This window comes from Siniperca chuatsi, linkage group LG24 (assembly GCF_020085105.1).
Source record: "Siniperca chuatsi isolate FFG_IHB_CAS linkage group LG24, ASM2008510v1, whole genome shotgun sequence".
Taxonomy (NCBI): Eukaryota; Metazoa; Chordata; class Actinopteri; order Centrarchiformes; family Sinipercidae; genus Siniperca; species Siniperca chuatsi.
In genome coordinates this window covers 16,502,481-16,518,825 of record NC_058065.1, presented here as the reverse complement: position 1 = coordinate 16,518,825, position 16,345 = coordinate 16,502,481, and the positions used below count along the sequence as shown (strand labels likewise).

The following is a 16,345-nucleotide window of genomic DNA, read 5'->3' as shown; positions in this document are numbered from 1 at the left end:
ATATATTGGCTTAACAAATATTTCCCGGATGAAAAGCCTTTTTATTAGAAAGCTTTGTAGACGCTACCAAAGATCCTCATGTGTATTTAATCATCGACCTTACACCCAGCTTCCCAGAACAATACAGACTAAGGACGGGAATACTCCCCCATCAGTGGCCCATTGTCTATCTACCTAAATCCAAGTCCTGATCCAGCATGTCGGCCTTTACTACGCGCTTTGTCACGCCACGCCTCGGAAACGTAAAGCTTGAAACCATTGTTCATTGGACTTTCTTCAGTCTCTGTGCGAGCTCTCCTAAAACCCCTTTAAAGGAAACATTCCCCTGACCTCGGCTCAGAAAACAAAAGAAAATTATCAGGTTTGGCCAATAAAAAAAACAGTCTAAAAACCAAACATCAGGCTCAGAGAAAACATTCTGGAGGTTTTCTTTTACCTTTGCTGTCAGTAGTGGTGCCGATGTTTGGAGAGCTGCTTGGAGGGCTTATTAGAAGATAAATCATGAGTCAAAAGATGTTTTTATTTTCGCCTCAGCGAAAACAGCTAAACCGTCTGAGTCAGTTGGTAGCTTCTGCTCCCAACACTGGGGAAGCAATAAGATATACGGTCGAAAATGATTTGGATGTAAAAATGAGGAATGTGTCACGCATAAAAAATCCTTTACTAAATACTTTACAGGAGCTCAACATCCTTTCATCCTTGATGAGTAACCCTAGTGCTCGCAAGCAATATCATAAACTTCAAAAGGGAGGACTGCGTTGGGACGATGAGGGGTCACTCCTAGTGTTGAAGAAGGGGGGAAAAAACAGACTCAGACCTGGCTCATTGCAGCATCATACAATCAATATTTCTTCACAAATTTTGAAACCATAGCATAATTTTTCATCACATCATCTTGATACAAAGACAGCACATTTTCAAAAGATAGAATCAAAAAAGCTGCCTTTTTTGCCTTCCTCGAGAGTGAGAGTGCCTTCCTCGACCAGTGCTCTCCTGGTTTGTTTGCAGGGTGTGTGTTGACTATAAAAAAACTGGAAGTCTAGAGGATTGACGCAGTAAAGGTAACTGATCTGCGGCTCACAAGGCATCTCCTAGTATAGTCCTAGTATATAATAGTCCACAAGCACCTGTCATTTGGAATTGATCTCCAAAATAGACTCGTAACAAGCATAAACAATGAGAGTGGTAGTATGGGGCAAAGGTTCTCTGAATCTCATTTCCAGTCTTAAACTTCCGTTGGAAACGCACAACAATGTGTCAGCATCTTCACAGACGTTGAGATTAAAAACGAACAAAGAGTAGCCCTGCTGAAATTCTTCCCGGTCGATGCTTAGAGGTAAATCTTTCAAGTGTCTCCCTGTAGCGGTAAACATATTGTAAAACTCTCTGACAGATAACCCCTGATTAAACTGAGGTTGGAAAGCTTTGGCGGGCAACTGTCTCCAGTCCTGACAGAGCCATGTATTCAGTGTTGTTGTGAATAAAATTGAAGGGTGACAGATTGCTTTTTCCTGTGAATGCTTCATGGTTCATCATGGCTATCACTAGATATTTAGGCATCGTTCCCAGCAAGAGATTTTCCTGGATACATATTTTGGAATTCTCCGGGATGGAGTAGGTTTTTACATTCACGCGTGATAAACGGTAGAGTGTTGCCCCTCATTAAACCTGATGTGTGAACTTAACGCACAGCTGGGGAAAGGGTGACTTTCTTGACAAACAACAAGCCCCCAGTATTTTTAAAAGGGAAGTGCTGGCGGCAGTGCCCATAAGACAGAAGGTGTCGTTAGCTCTGGTCAGCTTAATTCTCAGATCCAGAGTGTAAGAAAAATATGTCTGCGTGAAGAGGACCTAGCAGGTGAAGCTCTTTAGATTCTGAGGTGAACCGAGCTTTCTGATTTAACCCCCTGTTTTGACCATTACTTGGTACTATAGAGTCGTTGTAAAATAACTTGGCAGTGAACTGACTTTTTAGTCATCTGAGTAGTTGAGGAGGGTTTCTATCAGCGCTCTGTAAGGGTGAGTTGCACTGGACTGTGAAATCACCCTATCCCCCAGAATAACATTGCATTGGTTAAAAATTGTATTCAGAGGATAATTGATGAGACCCACTGCTGTTTCGGTGGCTAGGTTTGATTTTCACACGAAGATGAATCAAAGTTTCATTCAGATCCATATATTTTCCCCCGGGGATAAAAAATTCGATAGGACCTCCATCAGTAATGGCTGACAATAATGGCTGAAAATAAATCTAACATCTATCATAGTGCATTCGGCCAATTTGTGATGTAAAACAGCCATATTGGTTTTCTAAAATATATCTCTGGACTTCCTCTGGACTTACTTCTCCCTACTGATTTGCTCGTTTTTGACCTATGCTCTTTTACTCGCTGCCCAGGAGGTCTCTTCCTCAGTCTTCTGGCTAAAACCATCATACCGCCAGATCCTTCTTGAGCACCGTTGTCAGATTGACCCCCTATTATTGCTACTACTACTACTAACCGCATGGCTTATCACCTCCGAGGCAATGTTTTTGCAGCTGATTTTAAGATGAGGCTTAGCAATGGCAAATCCTTTTTTCCCCAAAGGCGATACAAAACGAAATATTTTAGAAAAAAATCTAACCGATTCCTCTCTCGTACATAACAGGTGCCCCATAAAAACCAGGGCGAGCACCCCTACTTGATTTTCATAATAACTCACAAAATGGTGAGGATCGAGCCTCTGATGCATCATTTTTTGTCACAGAGAATTTTTTTGGAAGGTCTAAAATGGAGTTTCACGATAGTTTTCAGAATCAAGATGTTTCGGCTCCCATCTGGAAGTCATTCTCAATTGTGAAAAATTGACCGGGAACTCAGAAATTTAAGCTACTCTGTGTTACTTAAGCCCTGCCCTCAGGAAGGAGTCTACCTGAGTATCTGTTGATTACTCTGCCTAGTTTCACCTGAAACTGACCTAATTGTTTCCATGATGGCCCAGTAATCAGTAATCAGGCAGGCCTATTGTTTTCTGGATGCACCTCCCTCATCACTCTTAAGTACCTGATTAGCATATGATTGGCGTGACCAAGGTGCTAATACACTGTGGTAAATGTTGGGCAGATTGAATCTCAGACCACCATTTCTGTTCAAAGAGGGGTTTTCTTTTTTCACAAAAATGGCTTCTTTGACACCCCGTTCAAACCAACTCTTCTCTCTACTTAGAATCTTCACCTCACTGTCTTCAAATGTGTGGTTTGTAGCTTTTAGATGCAAATGCATGGCGCTCTGCAATCCTGAGTTAGCGTGACGTCTGTGCTGATAAAGTTTTTTGTGAAGTGGCTGTTTAGTCTCACCTATGTACCGTTCTTTGCAGTTTTCCTCACTGCATTGAATTGAGTAAACTACATTGCTCTGTTTTTGTGTGGGCATCTTGTCCTTAGGATGAACAAGTTTCTGTCTGAAAGTGTTGCCTGGTTTAAAGAAAACAGGAACATCGTGCTGTCTAAAGATCCTTTGTAGCTTTTCCAGACAGTCCAGATACATAAGGGATGGAGACACCGTTCCTTCTTGGTTATGTTTCCCTTTTGTCCTGTTTTTTGGCTCTTTTAACTTTGTTGAGAGCCCAAGTAGCATACCCACAAGCTGAGAGAGCATTCTGAACATGCCTTTCCTCTTTCTTCTTCTAAACCGGCGGGCACTTCTTGGGCTCTATGTTGTAATATCTGGATTACACCCAGCTTGTGGATGGATGGTGTGAGTCAAAGAGCAAGTATTGATCCGTATGTGTTGGTTTCCTGTACACTTCTGTCTGGAGCTTTCCGTCCTCTCCTCTGAGTGTAGAACAATCAAGAAAGGCCAGGCGGTTCTCTTTGGCATCCTCTCGTGTGAACTTGATGTTGGTGTCCAGATGACTACGACTGAAACCTTTTCTACGATAGAACACTACTGGACGAATGAGTGACTACACCGTTTTAGTTTCACGATAGGTAAAATTTACAGGGTTATTTTGATCTGTCTTTATCTCAATATGAATGTTTTTGATGTGTCGCTTGACCACCGGCAGGGTGGATTGAAATACTGCATGACGACGTCCCCGTACATCCCTTGTATAGCGATCGTTATCAAGAGCGGAGCGTAAGCGTCACCAACCAGTTGATGTCGTACCACATCACTATAACAATACATGCGATAAAATCCTCCCTTTATATCATGCGGATAGGTAGCCAGCTTTGGATTGAAAACAAGTAATTTTCCCGGCTTAACCCCCAACATGTAAGCCATAGGAGGATTAACTTGTAGATGATATTGACCTCCTGCCTGAAAATCAAATCTCTTTTGAATGGCACTAAACCCTAAATAAACAGTCAATTTTTCTAAGATCAGCTCTGTCTTGAGCTGGTCCAGGTTGTGCTAATAACCTCCCCTAAATCTCTGACAGGTGAACAACTCGCTCTCTGACGCTTCATTTTGGGTTTCTACCTCCATTCAAAATAGGCTTCCTCGTTAGAAATATTATACCAGGTGTGGAGGTATGAAATCTCTGTCAGAGCTACCTCCCACAAATCAATATGCTGCACTAAATCAACCTGGTAGCTGGAGCTTGTGTTATTTTTAAATACGTCAAGACTGCTGTAGGACAGCGTAGAAACCTTCTCCTGAGATTTGTTCCATGTTGTAATGAATTAGATTTGACGTACCTATTGTTTTTATACATTTTTCAGGTCGCTTGCCTTGACCCAGCTGTTGAATTTCTCAGGCCAGTTTTTCCAATGCACCAGCATTTGTTTTTTTACCCGTGACACACGCTCGTCCAAAATTTCTTCCACTTGAAACGCTTTGTCCAACCTTGACTTTTTGCAACTCTGCTTCATAAAACGTGCCTTGGATAGGTTCTCCGTCATAATCTTTCAGTTTGTACACAGGTGGTTGGCGAGGTATGCATTTAGTTACTGTAAACAATTCATCGGTAACTGTCCTGTTGATATTTTGTATCAAAAAATGGATATTCTCACCAAATCTCACTCCTTAAAATTCATCTTTAATTCGTAGCGTATGGGAAATGTACCATACAGGTTTTCAAACACTTGAGAGCCTTTTTCTGACGTCACCTGCATAGGAGTCATTTTTATACCTACTATCATAACTGTTATTGTAGCTGTCAAGCAATTCCTGTATATAGCCGTAAAATACCTCCACATTCGCATTTTCAGCGCACGGTTTAATCTTTCAATAATAATCTTTCAGTTCGCTGGCTGTTGCAAAATGATTAATTCCTCATTTTTTCATCAACCCCTCAAACCTCTTGTTAAAGAACTCTTTGCCCACGTCTATTTGTAACTTTTCAAGGGTCCGGCTTTCTTTAAAAATAGAGTCAAAGGCCTTAGAGACCTCAACCCCTGTTTTTGTTTTTAAGGCTCTGGCATAAGCCTGTTTTGAAAATACATTTTTGTTCCGATCAAAAAAAGTCTTTGACTGGTTCTCAAAGTACTCAAGGTTAACTTTAACATGTTGATTCCTCCCATATGGTAAATTGGGAAATTTGGTAAATTATTATATGGTAAATTTTCTCAGTTCATTCCAGTTATTCAGATACATGTTGTTTTGTACACAATAACTCACAACGTCTACAAACAAAGTGTAAAGAGGAAACAGATGAGACATTTTCATGCAAGAATCTTTACTCATCTCTTTTATGATTTTAGAAAAGTTATCAGACACCAAGCATTTCTTTACTGCTTTTTTACTACTCTTTGAATCACTCAATTCCCTTCCAAAAGTCCGCAACATAGTTCATCAGCTCAATCTTTTTCTCGTCTTCTCCGGTCTGGTCTGTACAAGGCACAAATGCTAGTTGATTCTCTCTGTTCTGGACGATGTAAAGAAAACGTCTTTTTTATGATTTCACAGTCAGCATTTTCCCCAGATTTCGTTTCCCACCACCCCTAGGGTTCTGGATCACTTCCACGATAAGTTCTAGCTGTCCATCGTCCATAACGGCCCAGTTGGACTGCAAAACACTTGCTGCACAGGAGGACTGGGTATGCTGAGATCGATATGGTTTGTGGGTGTCTGAGGGTCTGATAAAGCAGGGCTTTGTTCAAGCTGGGTGTTATTTATTCTGATTGTTTCGTCTAGTAATTTATTCTGATTGTTTCGACTAGTAATGATTCATTCTCCGACTGTTCAAGGTTAGCTTGATTTAAAGCAAGAAGATGATCTACTGGCTATTCAGAGCTGTTAGGTGTAGTGGGTGTGTCATTTTCATTCAAATCATTTTCAGTTAAATCGTTTTGAAAACATGATTCATTCTGAAGATTTTTGTGCTACTGAGTCTGCTAAACTCTCTAACAATTCAATAGCTTACTAGTGTGTTTTGATCCATGACCTAATAAAAATCAAACGCTATTAAAAACCTTAAATCAACATCATTGCAATTTATCCACATAATAAAAATCAGCATCTGAAACAGTTTAATAATCACATTTACAAATCGTCATGGTGTACACCATATTTCTGACACGTGAGCCAAAAGGCTCTAGACAGCAGAACCAACTGCTGGAGTGTAGTTCTGCGTTCTGAGGGCACCTGGACGGTCTGGACCTGGGTCTGTTTGCTGCAGACAAAAAAAGACAGAGAGAGAAAAACAAAGAGAAACATTAACTTCATAAACAGACAGACCTCAGAAACACAACCGTCCTCACAAACACAACTGTCCTCAAGTCAGTTATGTAAAACAAACAGACCTCATGAACGTGTGTGTGTGTGTGTGTGTGTGTGTGTGTGTGTGTGTGTGTGTATCACAACTTGTTGTGAAGACAAAGGGTAAGGACCCGGAAACAGCAGTTAAGAGAGACTGACAAGAAATACAAATGCTAAAACCCTAGAAATCCACCTACATAACAGCTTATCCCTATATATATATCCATCCATCCATCCATTTTCTACCGCTTGGTCCCCGTTAGGGGGTCGCGGGTGACTGGAGCCTATCCCAGTGACTTCGGGCCTTAGGCAGGGCACACCCTGGACAGTGGCCAACTCGTTGCAGGGCGAACACAGACACAGACAAGGACAGACAACCATTCACTCACACATTCATTCAATACGGGCAATTTAGAGTTATCAATTAACCTACACATGCATGTCTTTGGACGGTGGGAGGAAGCCGGAGAACCCGGAGAGAACCCACGGTAACACGGGGGAGGACATGCAGACTCCACCCAGAGAGATTGTGTGATGTTGGTCCGGTCCGGGAATCGAACCCACGAACCCACGATCTCCTTATTGGGAGGCAGGAGCTGTAGCCGCTCTGCCACCTCTATATATATATATATATATATATATATATATATATATATATATATATATATATATATATATATATATATATATATATATATATATATATATATATATATATAGGAAAGCCGTTGTGGTTGACGTGGCAATACCAAGTGATGGCAACATCAGGAAAAAGGAACATGAGAAACTAGAGAAATACCAAGGGCTCAGAGAAGAGCTGGAGAGGGCCTGGAAGGTGAAGGCAACAGTGGTGCCCGTGGTCATCGGAGCACTCGGGGCAGTGACCCCCAAACTGGAGGAGTGGCTACAGGAGATCCCTGGAAGAACACCAGACATCTCTGTCCAGAAGAGTGCAGTACTAGGAACAGCAAAGATACTGCGCAGAACCCTCAAGCTCCCAGGCCTCTGGTAGAGGACCCGAGCTCGAAGGATGAGACCACCCGCGGAGGGTGAAGGACAAAGTTTTTTTTTTATATACATATATATATATTGCCCCCTTCCTGTTTTCTTATTTTTTGCATGTTTGTCACACTTGAATGTTTCAGATCATCAAACAAAAAAGAGTCAATGCAAGTTATCGCAAACGCTTGATTGCAGTTGTTGCTGCTAAGGGTGGCCCAACCAGTTATTAGGTTTAGGGGGCAATCACTATTTCACACAGGGCCATTTGGTTTGGATTTTGTTTTCCCTTACAACCTTCATTTAAAAACTGCATTTTGTGTTTACTTGTGTTATCTTTGACTTATATTTAAATTAGTTTGATCTGAAACATTTAAGTGTGACAAAGATGCAAAAAATAAGAAATCAGGAAGGGGGCAAATACTTTTTCACACCACTGCATACATACACCAAAAATAATACTTATGAGAAACAAAGAGCTATAACTCAAACCAATGGCAATAATAGCTTTTAACAACCAGAGTCAAAAATACCTTATGAGAGCCAACTTTGTAGAAATTACATTTTAAAGCACTACCTCTTTAATTTCACATGTACAAAACCTTAGAAAATCTCCTTTTATAAAAGTTTATCCCTATATATAAACACCAAGATAATACTTATGAGAAACACTAAAGAGCTATAACTCAAACCAACAGCAATAATAGCTAACAACCAGAGTGTCAAAAATACCTTATTCGAAAATGACATTTTACAACACAGCCTCTTTAATTTCACATGCACAGAACCTTCTGAGTTTGCTTATGATGAAAGGAGAGAAAAGGAAGGGTACATGTGTTCCCTGCTGGGTAATGTCAGCGTGTTTGTTTATTTGCAAAAAAAAAAAGTCTGGAGAGAAGCTATTCCTTAATTTGGCATTTATTAAAACATTGGAGGATCAAAACATATCTTGTACAAGGATCTTTTCTATTCAGAAAACCACAGTCAAGGAGGATGCTCTTCTAAACATCAGAGTTTTAAATGAGAAAGTACAATTATCTAATTTCTACAGAGGTGGGGAGGAGCTGTGGTTTAGACTTAGCTCTCCCTTCGTTGGTGCACAGGCTGGTCCCAGCCTCTTGGCACACAATTCTACCCTTCGTGTGGAGACAGCACCCTAGTGGAGGAATCCTACACTCCCTCTGTTTATAAGTTGCTAAAGTCTGTGCTTCATTCCTCACAACTGATACTTCTCCTCTCATGGCCATTACAATACATACTATCCTCAGTACATGATGTTCTTTCTGATATCCCTGTTTCTTTGTATATATAAGCCTGTTTGCAACAGCTAATCAACTTTTCCCTGCAGTCAGCAAGTCTGCAGGACAACACTTTGAATTGTTAAGCCTCATGCCCTGTGTGTGTGTGTGTGTGTGTGTACAAAAGTTTCAACATGGTATTAATATAATAGGCAAGCAATCTTCGTTTAAGTTTTGATTCTCACAAATTAATAAAACTCCTTTTTAAAGGTGTAAACTTAATCAAAATGGTGAAACTACACACTATAACCCCCTTCCCCATCTACCTGTACCCCCTGTAACTCTTCTTCCTCATCTGACTCCAAAACTTCACCTAACAGGGGCATTTGATAAGGCGGAGGGTCTTTCTCTTTGGGAAGGGCAGTGGTAATGAGACGGTTGATCAATGCACGTAAGCAGGTGATGCAGCAACAACCACAGCACACTAAAATGGCTGCGAAACAAGCATGGGAAACAATTAGAATAGGGCCTTATATTTACCAAAATAATGATCTGCCCAATTACTAAACGGATCGTTGATGCCTGAATTTTCAGCCAACTCGTCAGACAGGGAAGTAAGGCCAGCTAAAGTCTTGGTAATGCTTCCATCAAGGGCAGTATTATTGGGAATGAATGTACAGCAGAAGTCCCCAGACATTTTACAGACTCCGCCCTAGCTCACCAGCTAACCGTTAGAACCAACGAGCCTTGCATATACTACGTGTATATCACCAAGCATCTAGCCACCACCTATTTCATGGACAAGCAAATGTCACTCTGTGGTGTGACTAAGGTCATAGAATTCAGTATAAGAGCAGACTTTGACATATATTTTTTAACAATTTCTTTCATCGTGTATGATCTGGCTAATCAAATAATGCCATTTTGTAATTACATTGCCTCATTTCATTTTTGACTAGTATCTTACAAACTGTGCAGTTAATGCACCAACACAGGTCTAGTACCTGCAGAAATGTGGTCAGTTTGTCAGTAATGTAGACGGGCTATGAGTCTCAGGAAGAAAATCATAATGTGGTTTTCACTGCAAGATTTCCACTGCAGTTTTAATGTAAGCTACATTAACATATTTGACTGATTATTTATAGTGCAGTAAAGTATAAGGAGACACAGTTATCATTGTAAGGACAAAATGTTCTAAGACATGATGTACATTGTATTAAAAGTATAGTAGATTAAAAAACGTATTGAATATTAAAAGTGCAGCTACACTATAAAAGAGAAATACACGCACTGTATATTGTTCCGGTGGCATTTTTTAATTAGTAGTAGTCCAGTTGACGGTGCATTCCAGGCCTTTGTACTCAGTTAGTAAGTAGTTGTATCCAGACTATCTGTGTGAAGACTATACTATTGCAGGTGTAGAGTGTAAAACCAAACTAGAAGCCAGTAAAGCAGCTCGCTCATGTGAACTCCACCCTGATGAGCCTCCACACAATTTCTGCGTCTGAGAACAGAGCGCACATTATAGCAACAAGTAGGGCTGGAGGGGATGTCACACTTGCTACTTGAGTTTATATTATAATGTAGACCACAACTGTCCAGCATGTTTGTCACCAAGCATCTATGTATGTTTCAGATCCGTGTGGGTCTCCATACCGGTCCAGTGTTAGCTGGGGTGGTGGGAGAAAAGATGCCTCGCTACTGCCTGTTTGGAGACACTGTTAACACTGCCTCCAGGATGGAGAGTCATGGAGTCCCTGACCACATTCACCTCAGCACTCCCACATATAGGTGTGTATGTACATGCACGTGTCTCACCCCCAGCCAACTGCTGTGACCCACAGCAGAGTCAGGGACTCTTAACTAGTGATGCACTGACTTTTCCCCCCTGATATCCAACCTCAGGTATCTGCTAATAATGATCAGAAAGTAATCAGTAATCGGTGCTCTTTTCCCCAAAAATTGAAAAGCTGTGAACTTCTCTGTGTGGAACTGATGAAGATTAGTCTTCTATGTCTGAGGCTATAACTACACATAAATTATAAACTGTAGGTGGAGATGTTCATGTACTGCCACTGCCACTACTTCGTCAGTTCTGGAAGATTCTCAGGAGCAAAGCATCTTCAAGCTTTCTGTTCTTAAGCAGCCAGAATTAGTGTTATTTTGTTCATTTTTGTTTTTAGTTTGTTAGATTTAAGAAGCTGTGTTTTCAATATTGCTCAGAGTTCTTTTGCAGAAAGGTGGGTTTTGGGTTTGGGTGTTTTACCAGGTATTGATAACAAATTGGCAACTTATTTATGATCAGTGTTGTAACAGGTATTTTATGGCTATGCTTTACACTATACTATACTTAATATGCAAAAATATATTCCAAAGTTAAGTGAGTTAATCAAATCACGCACAGAGCAGCAACTAACCTACTATCGACTTCTGGAGGTAAGGAGATGAATACAATCGTATGTACAGAGAAAGTACTGACAGAAAGGATGGAGAGTGTCTGAAACATGATGCATCTTAATGATGCAATATAAGACGGTGTAGTCCCTCATTCATCCAGGAGTGTTCCATCGTAGAAAAGGTTTCAGTCGTAGTCATCTGGACACTGTTTTCAGGATCAAGACGTTTTGGCTCCCATCCGGAAGTCATTCTCAATTGTGAAAAGGGTCTGGGAACTCAGAAATTTTAGCTACTCTGTGTTACTTAAGCCCTGCCCTCAGGAAGGAGTCTTCCTGAGTTTCTGCTGTTTACCCTGCCTAGTTTCACCTGAAACTGCACCTTCTTTTGTTTCCATGATGGCCCAGTAATCAGTAATCAGGCATCATTAATGATGCAAGTTTAAGATTTTTTTCTTTTCAGTTTTGCAGTTTTGAGCGAGTCAGCAGCAGCTGAACTTGTTTGAGCAGGTTTAAATATCCACAATCATATGGATTATAATGTTGTGCTGTAATATTATTTCCACACAAGTTTCAGATTTAATTTATTCCAAACATTAATATGTGCATGCAAAATACAATGCTGGGCACATGGGGCTGAAATACAGTGGCAGTTGTAATTATTATGCCCTGAACTTACTACACTTATGTGTTCCTCTGTGTGCTCAATCCACACCCCTCTTCAGTGAGTTGAAGGATTCTGGGTTCAACATACAAGAGCGTGGACAGATTGAAGTGAAGGGTAAAGGCCAGATGACCACTTACTTCCTTTTGGGGAACCTGTTGGTGTCAGAAGATAGCATCATGGGAAGAGAGGTTGGAGGGACCCGTCTTTACAGGGAGGACCTTCATGGCCAGAACAAGAAAGGTAAAGAACCAAATGTAGAAAATTATAAAAACGGTGTTAGTGTCACGAGGCATGGTGGCAGCTGTCACTCTGATAAACACATGTAATAGTTTACATACAGTAGTATTTTGACATGGGGAAAGACAATAAGCAGATTTGAAAACATTTGATTAGCCAGACATCTTAGCTCACAGGCTAACCAGTTGAATACACTAATTTACAGCATGGAAGATGAAGAAGCTAGCAGCATTTTTTTTTCTGTAATCATGCCCACCCCCTCACTTCTGAAATCAAACCTATCCCCTTGCAGGACAGTTCTTCCTAACCACAGTGGAATAAAGCAGTCATCCTAACACAAAATCTGGAGGAGAGACAAAGCATGGAGAGAGGATAGGAGAGAAACATGGTAGAGTAGATATATTTGGCATGCATTTGATCTGACAACATATCAAGGGAGTGATCCCATAAACAGGTCACAGTTACAGTACAGTAGGGTACAGTATTCTGCTCAGTTTTCCGACCCCCATGTTCAGCTGCAAAAAAACTGGTGACGTGCTGCTGCTTAGGATGGAATTGTACTAGACGCCTGCGGAGCTGCAATCCAAGAAAGTATACAGTAATTTTAGCAGGAGAACAATCAACAATTATTATTAGTAAAATAATGCATTCACTGTGTATGCAGTGTATTCATCAAAATAGAGAATGGGAAAGCCCTGTTCTGCTACGTTGCCCCTTACTTATAAATGATTACTAAGTACACCAGACCCCAAAAGTGCTGAAAAAGGATTTGAAGCTTCAGGGTCTTCAGGGACTGAGCAGTACAAGGACATCTGGTGGTTTGCACAACTTATAGCAGTGCACCACCCCGCTGATTTAATAGTTTCAATCTTATATGTGAGCAATAACAGTCCAGTATTATTTATTCAATGTGTAATATTCTTTCTGCTGCAGTAAATTCACACATTATTGAGTAATGAATGCTACAGTAAAATAACTGGGGACTGTGTGTTTTAACTTCATTCAATATATGTGTAATATTTTATGAATCACAATGTAGTAATTGCAGATTGATATTCAAAATATTACTTTTATTACCTTATTACTTGGTTTAGGGGAAATGTTCCCAAGATTGTCTTTCTGGCATACATTGCGATGTTTCTCAATTTTTCTCCTCTATTCCACCAATGTGAGGATCACTCAAGCGTTTAGCTGCAAAACTATCAAAACTGTCTAACTGAATGAAACACTTTCTGAAACAGCAGTGAAGCTTTACAAGAGTGAAACAAGCTTCAGAGCTTCGGCGTATGAAAATACAATAGTTATGTATGGACTTTTGAGTTTGACATGGACATGGAGGAGTAGTAGATGGCAGAGTTACATCAAAGTTACAGTGGTTTATTGAATCATAACACTTGTCACTTGTCCTTTCATTTAGAACCTGACGATGAGCCTGATGTCAGAACGAAAACTGAGCAGAGAGACACACCCTCAGATGGAGTCATCGCCCCGGACCCGAGCCGCTTAGACACTATCACTCCCTTTGCCTGGGACATCACCCTACCATATGAGACCAACGAGAACGGCCACAACACATTTGCAAACAATTTCATCAGCCGTCTCTGTGTCTTACTCTGACTGAGAACCCTCTCAGCCTCTTAAAGATCACTGAAGTTTAACAATTCAGGCTTTTGTGTGATGTCAAAACACAGAAAAATAGCTTTATTGCAGCTCCAATAGCACGACAACGAGACAGGAAAGACAGCAGTGAGAATACTATCTAGTTAGGTTAACAACAGGGGCAACTCAACACCAAACCCATCTGACACTATGATACAAAGTTACAGTCACTTTAGTGAGCATCCCACTTCACACCACAAAGTAGCTTTGTTTAATAGAGTAAAATATTACATGTATAGTTCAGAGTTTTGCACAAGTCCAGTTTTGTAAAACTCAGTATAGAAACCAACCCATTACCCACAACTATCTCTAAATTAGTTCCAGACTCGAACCGAGCCATTACTGACATTCAACCCCACTCTTACCTGTATAGGTAAATATAGGCAAATGCTATTTGGTACTAAAGAACTGTACCGGCACACAAGGACTCAAAAAAATAAATACAAGAATACCAAGCAGTGATATGTGCAAATTGAAGTGGCAAATGTGCCCTCCATGTCATCAAAACAGAGTAAGAACAAGGAGTTGAATATTTTACTGAACCAGTTTTGAATTATCAGGTATAGCCTTTCAAAAAATGGAGCCTCACTGTGTCCACCTACAACTGGTTATTTTGATTAGTAATGGTCAAATACACATGTCAACGTGCTTTTTTCTGGTTATTTTTTGTGACATAATAGATTAAATTAATATTATATCTTTTCATAAGATTATAGTATGCTCTTTCATCAGTTTGTGTAGGTGTGGTGCGAATGAAAATCTGTGGCCCAGTGAAAAGAATTCTCTTAAATTGAGGAATTGTGAGTAGAGCACTGCTCATGTGGTCTTGAAACCTGGCCTGAACTGCTACACTACTGTCTGATCACTACTGTAGTTTGCACTACAGTCAGGGGAACCTTTCATTGTAAACGAATGTGTCTCTTGCGATGATAAGCTATATTGTTAATACAATCTAATGCATGTGAAAGTGATGCATGTGAACACTTTTTAACTTAACTAGATGATAGTTTGTAGTTGGTATGTGGTTTGTTTTTCTCTCTAAGTAAAATAAAACTTGATTTACGGTATGATACAGACTGATGTCTCCCTTTGTCTCTCTCCCCTTGTTCTCCCCAAAAAACTATGTTTATTGGCTTTTTGTTCATTTTGAAAAACAGAACAAGCATTTATAAAAAAAACCCGACCCATCCCCAACACAACATTCTAAAAAGAGAAACGTAACAAGTATAATTAAATACAAATAAATAAGTCGTTGTAGACAGGGGAAACAAATGCAACAAAAAAGATTTTAAATCATTTATATACACTCTGAGGGAGATTTGTCTGGTTTTAACAGAAGAGAAATGATTGCAGATCTTAAGAAAATAATAAAGGGAATAAAGGTAATATTCCCGTTTCAGGGTTCATTAAAAGCTTCAAGGACGTACGGCAACAATCTTTTTGAGAAAGTTGTTGTACTAACTCCGTACATTTTTTTGTTGAAGAGCATTCTTGCATCGTTAATGAGATTGGAGCATGGTCAGACAAAAAATATATTATCATACCAGCATTTCTTAATAGTAAACCAATAGTTTAAAAAGTAATCAATTCTGCAGTACGTTTTGTATGTTTGAGAAGAACAAATTGTTTTTTAATAAGGCCTGCGATGCCTTCAAGTATCAATTAAATTTAAAAAAAATGTATTTAATTTTTTCATTTTCCTAATCCTAGTGAATACCTGTTTGTTTTACCAGTTTATTCAGTCGCCTTGTATTCCAGCTATCTTAAAAATATAAATGTATCCTTTGGAGGGTTGCAGGGGGGCTGGCGCGAGTTGATCCCGGCTGACAATGGGCGAGAAGGGCATTACACTATCTGTTGTAACGACCCTGCAGCTGCCGTAAACAGTTAGTTACCTCACTCTGAGAATGTAGTAGCCACACAGATTTGGCAGTGACACCGCTGATAAAATAGTAGCAAAACACCAAGCTTGTTGATTTCAAAGAGGCAAATTTATTTGACATGATTCATTAATGTATTCCTAATTTATATGAACTCCTTAAAAGCGCTTTGAGTAATCAGAAAAGTCTATAAACGCGCTATATAAGGACAGTCCATTAACCATCTAATATTCTCCTAATTTAATAGAACTCCTAATTTCAAAATAGGAATTGAAAAGGTGGAGCGTGGTCTCCAGTAATGTTGTGTGGCCTATATCTAATTTAATTTTAAATAAAGAAAGAAATACGCTTTTTGTAGCCGTGCATCTTTGTTTTGATTCACTGATGATAGTCTGCTATCATGGAGTATGATGAGGATAATAGTCGCCCCTGTCCTATCTCGCAACGCAAGTTTGTGGAAAACATGGTGATAATATCGATTGCAGAAGACCAGATTCTGGGTCAGGGTTTCGTATGTAGCAGAGCAGCGCCCTTGCTGCAATTTATTGAAAGTCAACCCTTGACTTTCCCAGCTTTTGTGGACTGTGGG

At 40.0% G+C, this 16,345-nt stretch overlaps 1 protein-coding gene across 1 annotated transcript in view; it reads left to right on the top strand.

Moving 5' to 3' along the window:
• Positions 1-14,934, top strand: part of LOC122872199 (guanylate cyclase soluble subunit beta-2-like) — a 69,559-nt gene extending 54,625 nt beyond the window's left edge. The window contains exons 18-20 of the mRNA XM_044188113.1: positions 10,557-10,711; positions 12,039-12,220; positions 13,635-14,934. Coding sequence (XP_044044048.1) covers positions 10,557-10,711; positions 12,039-12,220; positions 13,635-13,834 — 537 coding nt within the window. The 3' untranslated portion in view covers positions 13,835-14,934. The remainder of the gene's footprint in view (positions 1-10,556; positions 10,712-12,038; positions 12,221-13,634) is intronic.
• The last annotated feature ends 1,411 nt before the right edge of the window (positions 14,935-16,345 follow it).